Below are 9,098 nucleotides of genomic sequence, written 5' to 3'. Positions count from 1 at the left end.
AAAGTGTTTCAAAAATACTAATAAATAGCACGCGGGGACGCTGCAGTTTCGGCCCGAGGGAGGAGCCGGTGGCAGCCACGGCGGCTTTTTTTTCTGGGCGGCCCCCTTGCCGCCCGTTTCGGGGCTCCGGGGGTGCCCCCGGTGCCGCCCGGCGGCGGGGAGCGCGGAGTAGGGGGGCGGCGCCCCCAGGCCCCGCTGTACAAAAAAAGAAGGTATTTTACATTTTAAATATTCACAGTAAGGAACGCCTATGGTCGCGGGTGACTCACGGTTTATTTACAAAGAGCCGGCAACAGGCGGCCGCCGCACTGCCGGGAGCGGGACCCGGGCCGGGGCAGCCCCCGCCGCTCTCCGCCGCCTGCCACCCTACAATAACACGTGGCGCCGGAGGACGGGCGCGCCCGCTGGGGCCCCGCTCCGCTGCAGTCCTCTCTGCTCCCTCTCCGGCTTCTCCCCCTTCTCCCGGGCGCGTAGAGTCTAGAAAAATAGATCTGTACATCTCCGAAAGCGGCGGCGGGCGGAGCGGGCTAGGCGGAGGCCTCCCCCTCGGGGGGGTGCAGCAGCAGCCCGCCGCCCCCCGGCTTGTGTTTCTTCAGCAGCTGCGTGATCTTTTCGTCGTCCGAGTTGGGGTCCAGGGGCTTGTTGTAGTCGTCGTCCTCCTCCTCGTTCTCCGAGGCGCCCTTCAGCCGCTCCGTCTCCGAGTCCTGTTTCTTCTTCGCCGTCGCCATCTCCGCCGCGTGCTTCTTCCGCCACTTGGTCCGTCGGTTCTGGAACCAGACCTGTCCCCACCGGCACCGTCACCATCACCGCCACCCTCAGCACCCGCGGCCGCTCGCCCCGGGCCGCCCCCGCCCCGCTGCCCCGTGCGGTAGTGACTCCCGCTTCGCCAGCGAGGAGACAATTTCCCCGTCAACGAAAAGCAGCCGAACCCGGTGGCACCACGCTGTCCGCAGCCCGAGTCACCCGTCCCGGCACTGGTGCTCCCCCAGCACGGGCGAACAGCCGCCCCTACCTTCCCCGAGGTCCGCAGCGAGCCCGGGGCGTTCCCTCCCCTCCTGCCCCGAGGTGAAAACACACATTTCAGGCTGATCCTTCCCAACCCGCCCCTGCCCTACCAGATGCATTTATTCTCTGTCAGGGGCCTGCGAGGGGAGGGGGTTATTTTCATTGTAGGGACTACAATAATTTATTCGCAGCCGTTGGGACATTTGCAGTGACAAAGGAGGGTCTCTAGATCAATCTGAAAGCGTGAGGACTACCGAGAGGCCCCTCTGGCCGAAACCGTTATGTATCTCCGCAAATGCCTCTCCGGCTGTCCCCAGAGGGCTCAGCCCGCGTTCCCAATTCCTCACACCTCCGCTTTGCCCACAGGTCCGAGTTTAACTAAAACGGAGAGTTTGGGGTGGGACAGTACGAGCGAGGTGCGTGGTCTCTGCCAGGCGGTTTTGTGTGGGATGCGTCCTGTGTGAGACGCATCCTGACCCCCCCGCTCCCTATCGTTTTCCCGGCCCGGCGGCCGCCCCCGTGGCGTCCAGGCTGAACGCACCGGGCTTCTCAGTCTTTCTTGGGTTTTTAAATAAGATGCGCTTTAAAATATCCTTCTCAGCCCCGCCAGTAAGGTAATGAACGGCAAGTTGCCGGTAACCGCCGGGGAAGCCCTCGCCGTGTGCCTGCGGGTCTGCCGCCCCGACCCCGCAGCAGCTCCGGCCGCCCGAGACAAGCCGAGTTCCCGCGGCCCTTTGGTGGGAGCCGGTCGCGCTTCCCCGGCCCCGCACTGCTCCGTGCGTCAGCCGCTCCTCTCACCTTGACTTGGCTCTCCGTCATCCCCAGCGAATAGGCCAGCCGGGCTCGCTCCGGGCCCGCCAGGTATTTCGTCTGCTCGAAAGTCTTTTCCAGGGCGAAAATCTGCTGGCCAGAAAAAGTGGGTCTGGTATGTTTTCTCTTTCCGTCCTTATCCAGCAAAATTGAGCCTTGATCTGGCGGGTGGGGGAGAGAGAGGGAAGGCACGGACAGACACGTTAATTTACAGATTTGGGAAAGCGCTTCGCTCTCAAGCGGCCCTGGCAGACGCGGGGGGGGCTCTCTCCAAGGGAGTCTGTAACAAAACTGCTGCCTGGACAAGGCGGCGGCGCCAGCCTCCCGGCTCCCACTGATTATGTTTTCCTTTAAGGATCGAAAATCTGAGCGGGCAAACGATATAATTTTCTAGAAAAGCTGCAGTCGGTATAAGCGGGCGGTAACGGAAAGTCCCTCTCAGGAAAAGTTTGTGCGTGCTCCGAAAACCAGCCCCGGCCCAGAGGCTCCCCAGCGGGGACGGTGAAAGCAGCTGCAGCGCGACCGCCTTCCTCCGAGAGGGCTTCTCTTTCTGCCAGCAATAACCGACATTTTACAGGATTTCGTGCTGACCGAAAGGAAGGGATAAAAGCAAAGCACGCTTAAGAAATTTTAAAAATAATTTTTTTGGAAGCGAAGCCAAGCTAGCGCCCTCGGCGGCGGCCGGGCCTGGAGGAGATGGAGGCCGGGAGGGTCTCGCCGCGATGCAGGGCCGCTGAGACTCCCCAGCACCGCGACCGGACTCCCGGCGAGGATCCCCGTGCCCGCACCCCCGCGACACTGGATACTCACGGGGGGCGCAGGCGAGGCGGGCGTCCCTCCAGGGCGGGCTCTGCATCACCCCTGGCCAGAAGATGGGTGTCCGGCCGGGCAGCTCTGCCAGCGGCTTGGGGTAGCGTCCGGCGGCCACGGCAGCGGCGGCAGCTGCGGCCCCGGGGCTGAAGTAGAGGGCGGGCGGCGGCGGCGGCGGGGGACTGAGGCTGCCGAAGCGGGGCAGGCCGGCCAGCAGCCCGGCGGGCGCCGCAGAGGAGGCGGAGGGCGAGGCGGAGGCGAGCGCGGCGCCCGGCAGGGGCATGGAGGGCCGGCTGAGGATGTCGTTGATGCCGTGCGGGGTGGCGGCCGACAGCTGCGGCGGGGCCGAGCCCAGCGTCGAGAGTCCGCCCGTGGCGGCGGCAGCGGGCGCCTTGAGGCCGGGAGAACCGAGTGGCGGCGAGGGCGAAGCGGAGGCGGGCGAGGCGGAGGCAGAGGAGGAGGAGGTGGGCCCGGCGGGCAGGGGGTACGCGGGGTACAGCGGCGCCTTCATCTCGGCCATGCTGTGCAGGGCTGCCAGCGGCGGGCTGCCCAACAGGAAGGCGCCCTGCCGGGGCGCGCCGTCCATCTGCCCCAGCGCCAGCATCCCCGCACCGCCGCCGCCGGGCCGGGGCGGGGGGCCTGGCCGGCCCCTAGCGCCGGGAGTCCCCGGCGGCTGGCCCTGGGGTGCCGCCTGCACCGGCGCCGCGCATCCAGCCCGAGGGGGCCGCCGCCTCTAGCGGGGTGCTGCGCGCCCGAGAGGCGGCCCCGCCGCCCCGCCGGGCATCAGGGCTGTGCCTTGGCGGCCGCTCCCGGGGAGAAAAGCGGTGCTGCTGTCGGTGGATCTATATATATGTGTATATGCGCAGAGTCCGTGCGTATACACGTATATATCTCCTCTCTCTGTAAATGCGAGGAGCCGGGGGCTCACAGCGGCGTGGGGGCTGCGCTCGCCGCCCCTGTCTCCTTCTCGGCGCCCCGCATCCCTCCCGGCGCGGCTCCCGCTGGCTGCCGGCGCGGCTGTCGGGGCTGAGGGCTCGGGCGAGGCTCGGGGCGCACTGCCGCGCTGCCCCGCTCCCTGCCTCCTTTAGCGGGGGCTCGGCCGGCAGCGGGCGCGGCGGCGGCGGCGGCGGGCAGGGGCGGGGCTGCGGCCGGCCCTGCCCACCCGGGCCGCGCCCGCCTTGCCGCCAACTTCGGTCTTGTCTTGCACTCCGCTTCTCTTCTTTGCTCTTCTTTTAGTTTTTCCTTTCCTTTCCTTTCCTTTCCTTTCCTTTCCTTTCCTTTCTTTTCCTTTCCTTTCCTTTCCCCTTTCCTCCTCTCGTCTTCTTTTTCCTTTGCTTTCTCTTTCCCCCTTTCTTCTTCCCTTTCAGGCCTTTTTCTCTTTCTTTCCTTCTTTCCTTCTTTCCTTCTTTACTTCTTTCCTCTTTTCCTCCTTTCCTCCTTCCTTTCTTTCATTCATTCCTTTCTTTCCTTCTTTCTTTCCCTTTTCTCTTCCTTTTAATTCTCCATTTTTCTCTCTCTTTTCATTTTTCTTTTTTCTGTATTCTTTCTCTTTTCATCTTTCTTTTCTCTTTATATATTTCTTATTCTCCTACTCCCTTCCTTCCCTCATCTTTTTTCTCTCTTCCTCTCTTTCTTCCTCTCTCCCTTCCCTTTCTGCCTTCTTCCCTTTCTCTCCCTCCCTCCTTCTTTCTGTCTCTGCCCCGGGAACGACTCTGGGGAGCGGAGCTGCTCGAGTCTCGGCCGGGCCTGTCCCCGGCGCCGCCTCCCTGCCGCCGCGGTTCCGGAGCCGCCGGGGCCCCTCTGCAGCGGTGCCGACCCTGTCCACACGCTGCTGGGCCCGCGTGGGTGCTCTGTACCCGCTGCAGGTCGGAACGGCATATTCGTCCCGCCGGCCCCTCTCGCCAGCCCCACAGAGCGTCCGGCCACCGTCCGGTGTCACTTACCCGCGGCAACGAGGCCCCATCGACACTCGTCCCCAGCGTCTGGGGCTGGAATGGAAAAAAATCCCACGTGGCCCCTAAAGAGTGTCCCACAGAGAAAAAAGCCCTGCAAAATCACCCTAAACAATTTTTACCCTGTGCCCGAGTTTGTGTCCCTGCAGGGAGCTATGTTTCCTCGAGCGTGAAAAAAGGGGCTGGTGTGGAATTTCGATTTTTTTTTTTGAAATTACGGATCTGAGATAAAGTGGAAACATGTTCGTCCTCTACCTGCGTCGGTGCTTCTGTCTATTTCTCAAAATCTCCTATTGCTCGGAATTGTTTTAGTTTAACTTACAAAGCCGCAAAAAAAATTCATTTGAAGAAAGGGTGCGTAGAGCGGGGCGTCTTGCATCGCCGTAACTTTTGCATAGTCACACAAACTGCGCCTCAGAGAAGCTCACGTTTAAGTTTCTGGGTTTGGTGTTTGGGGTTTTTTTTGTTCTGATTTGGGTTTCTTTATTTTGTTTTTTTCCTTGGATGTCATCTTAAATATTCAAAAAGGGAAAAAAAAGTCCTTTCCTGCTCTCGACCGCGGCAGCCCCGGGCGCGCCAAAGCTCGGCTCGGGCAGCAGGCGTGAGGAGGGGGGAGCCTGCTTTTGCAGGGAACCGATTTGCATTTTAATTGGGAGCAGAAAAATTAACCGGGCTTTGGAAGCGTAGGGGTAGGCGCGGGGCGGCCCCGCTGTGCGTCCAGCACCCAGGGGAGCTGCAGAGCAGACGGAGCGGGGCCGGGGTTTGCACCGGTGTGACTCGGGAAGGGGAGGCCAGGGGCTCCCCCCGCCGCCCCAGACCCGCTGTCACCCTCCTCGTAACGCCCCGAGGGAGCTTCGCCGTGGGCGGCCACCGGCAGCGGCGGCAGCTTCAGCCGCGCTCCGCGCTGCCAGCGGCGGGAACCGGGGCCTGAGGGACGGATCCAGCCGCCCCATGCCTTCTGCTGTGCGGTCCTGCCGGCCCCGACGCCGGCTCACTTTCTGACCGGAGCTCCTGTTCCGCCCGAGGCTGCCGTTCCGGCCGGGGCTGCCGCGGGCAGCGGGCGGTGCCAGCGCAGCACTCAGCCTCCACCGCCCGCCGGCTTCGGGCAGCGGCACGGCTGTTTCGCTCGTTCCGCTCTTCCTTTCCCGGCCATGGCAGGAGTTCACCGCCCAACACCTCTCTGGACTTGTTTTCTAAGGAAAACAAAACAAACTAATCCCTCCCGCACAAACCGCTTCTCCTTCCTTCTTTCTATACCGAACGAATGGCATTTTGTAAAAGAGCGTTTATTTGAGGGGCATCTCGTGCAACTCTTTTCCTAAAAATAGCATCACAAGTGACATGGCGCCAATAGGGCTGACCCGTCCTTGAGAAATAATTCGCATTCAAAAGCAGCCGTCAACATTAGCTCTCTTGTGCGTCTCTAATAACTGTCACCCAGAAATATTTGAAAACATTTAGTTGCTTTCCCATACTCAGTTTTCGTTTTCCATGAGCCGAGGGCAGGCAAAGTCACCTAGACAGCAGCCGGGGACTGCGCTGTACCCCTTGGCAGCTGAGCAGCGGGAGTAAAAAGCACCCCAATAACAAACTTCACAAAGGGAGTGAACAAACCGCAGCCCCAAAAAGCCCCGGCCAATACCGAATAGATTCACTGCAGCCTGTTCGCTCATCCCTGGCCGCATTTCACCCATTTCACTAGATCTGATCCATAAGCACTCCACCGCCTTGTTGCAGATAAAGCAACTACCAAGTTAAATAATAAAAGACAGAGGAGCCGCCGAGGGAGCCGGGTTGTGAGGGCAGCTCCCGCGGAAACCCTGCTGGGCCTCGGGGAGGGGGGCTGAGTTGCGATGGAGACCCCAGTCAGACAGAGCGGGTGAGAAGAAGAGACGTGAATTAAGAAGTAGCGTTGTTAGAAAAAGCTCGTTATTTGCTTGCTCCTCCGAGGCATAGGAAGCATGAGTGCTGGAGCAGCTGTGCCTCTGAAATTCACGTTGGCTGGAATGGTCACAGCATATCTGAAAGGAAAAAAAAGCAAACACACATTTTAGTGAGCTTGGAATTAAAAGGTCCACAGTGCTCTGGCGGAGTAGGGGTAGATATTCTTCAAGCTGGTGAGACGGGTACCTGAACAGCAGCTCCCTGCACGCTCTCAGCTGCGGTGTTCGGCTGTGCCCGGGCTGGTGGCTCTGAGGGAGGGCTGGCTCTGCCCTGCCCAGACCCCTCTCAACTGCCCAGCAGTGGGGACAGATGCTGGGGACCCCACCCTGGCCAGCTTTTGCTCTGAGAAGTCATCATGAGCAGGAGAGGGCTCTGGCTGGCTGCAGGGAGGGAAAGGAGGTACAGGAACACGACCAGATCTGCTACCCTCTGTTGTTTTCTTTTTTTCCCTTTTTCTTTTTTCTTTTTTTTTTTTTTTTCCTTATGACTGTTCATCACAAGCGATGGATGATTGAGTGTTTGGTGATTCACTGACAGTACAGGACAACACCTTCTCACAGAAGGGCTGGGGCTGAGGGAATAAGGGTGAGACTACTAGAGGGAATACTGGAAAGAACCTAAATCAAGTAATCACTTTATTTAGCAAATAAAATGTGTTGCCATTACTGTATGTTCTCATTGCAAGCAAGCAGTCAGTTACTTTCTTAAAGTGATGGATAGGCATTTAGACACCTTTTTGTTGTAGCAAAACTGTAAAGCCACTGAATCATTTCTTGTCTGCTTTACATGGTGGAAAAGAACTGAGCCAGGAAATCCTAATGCTCTTCTGGGTGCTAATTCCAACTCTTAATCAAGATCTGATTACCAAAAAGGAAGACAGAGCATAAAAATGCTATAAAGATTCTAAATTTTTCACTCTTGCCCATAATTCAGGCTGCAAATATGTCCATTATGGCATTCAGTCTAGCAGGAAAATTGTGATGTTGTTGCAAGATTCCATACAGCAGGGCCCCTGCCAATGGTGATGAATAATCTCAGTCCATATGCTAGCTCTGTATAGCTCTATAGCACTAGCATGCACTCATTCTCTTTCTGCTTCCTCAAAAACACAGAATATCTGCAGAACAGTAAAAGCTAATTAAAAATAGTTAATAGGTTAATCACACTTGGTCTTATATTTATCTAATGCAGAACACTGATTCTTTAGTGATGTAGCTTTGAAGCATTACCACCAGCCAAGAAAATGAATCAGACATTTAATGGAGATGTGGAAACGGAAATTTCTTGTAAGACTACAAAATCGCAAGCCAATAATACACTAAAATATAATAAAGTTATCATTAAAATTCCACGCATGAAATGCCATCCTCTGTGTCCTCTCTCGCTAGGTGATAAACCGAGGCAAAGCTGGCCAGAAAATTTTTCGTGAGCCAGGCCTTTGGATACATCTCACTTGCTTTTTAGCATTCTTGTCCCAGAGTGTCTGCCTGCAGACCTCTGGTGACAGCCAAAGTCAGAGGCATCGCTTCGTGGCCCCACTGTGGACACCCTGGGTTGCTCCTCAGAGTGCCAAGGGCCATGAAACATTGTCAGCTCTACCTGGGGGTTTTACCGGGGACATCAACCTCAGACTGATATCACTGTGTTATTTATTTGGTCTGACCACACAGGAATGTTTTCTGTGGGTAACAGCTTCCCCTTTGCAGCCGGTGGTGGATGCTGTGAGCTCTGCCTTCCCTGAGGGTTTCCCGTCACTTCTGAGGACATCCTCATGTCACTTTGCTGCTGTAACACTGCGGTCCCCACATCCTGGTCAAATTTCTGTATCCAGAATACCTGGGAACAGAGGCTGAGGCTGTAATAAGTGGAAACAGGACCTGGTCATCATCTCCTTAAAACAGCTGCAAGGAAAAGGAGGGTGTTGCAGGCTGCTGCTTACAGTCACCTCTGTTGCTGTTTCAGTATTTATTGTGCTTTTCTTAAATGAGATGTTCAAATATTTTCTGTATAGGCAGTAAGGCAAAATATTTTTCTCCTTTCTGGAGCGTTTGCTGGAACAGAGTAGTATTTTTTTTAGTTTTGATTTGCGATTGTTGGTCCAGTCTGACCCCTGCTGGGAGAAAGCCAGGAGGAGAGGATTACAAGAGCAGAGTGTCCGTCTGTCTGGCATCCACAGGTTCACCAGAGACCATTCCTGGCACAGTCTCACTCCCAGTTCCTCTCCACCCCTAGGCCTGTGCCCTGCTCAGGCTCTGCCCTCACTGCATGTTTCCTCTCAGCAGTACAAGCCTCACCTGAAGTTTGTCCAGCTTACATTTCCGAAGGCAGCCCACCATCTCCATTATGCTCCAGTGTTGAAGTGTTATATATCTATTTAATGTGGCCACAGGGGCCCGCTGCAGGTGCACCCAGCACTCTGCTAGCATCCTGGCTCCTCTCCAATGCCACACAGGTAGCTCGTTAAAACAACTGTTAATTTTTGGGAGACTTCAGATGCTTGGGCCTTGCCCACTCTGTCACCAAAGCCCTGCTAGCAGTAGCTGTGTGGCATTACTGATTACCGGGGCTCCATTTATC

General features: G+C 57.2%; 1 protein-coding gene across 1 annotated transcript; it reads right to left on the bottom strand.

The window, feature by feature from the left end:
- Window positions 1-527: 527 nt before the first annotated feature.
- NKX6-1 (NK6 homeobox 1) lies at window positions 528-3,229 on the bottom strand. Its single transcript, XM_065634559.1, has 3 exons — window positions 2,626-3,229; window positions 1,804-1,976; window positions 528-779 (listed from the first exon to the last, which is right to left on the bottom strand). Exons 1-3 carry the CDS (start codon window positions 3,227-3,229, stop codon window positions 528-530), a joined length of 1,029 nt encoding a protein of 342 aa, XP_065490631.1.
- Window positions 3,230-9,098: the final 5,869 nt, after the last annotated feature.

The sequence above is a fragment of the Caloenas nicobarica genome, chromosome 4, assembly GCF_036013445.1.
Source record: "Caloenas nicobarica isolate bCalNic1 chromosome 4, bCalNic1.hap1, whole genome shotgun sequence".
Lineage (NCBI taxonomy): Eukaryota > Metazoa > Chordata > Aves > Columbiformes > Columbidae > Caloenas > Caloenas nicobarica.
This window is presented reverse-complemented; position numbering and strand designations above follow the sequence as displayed.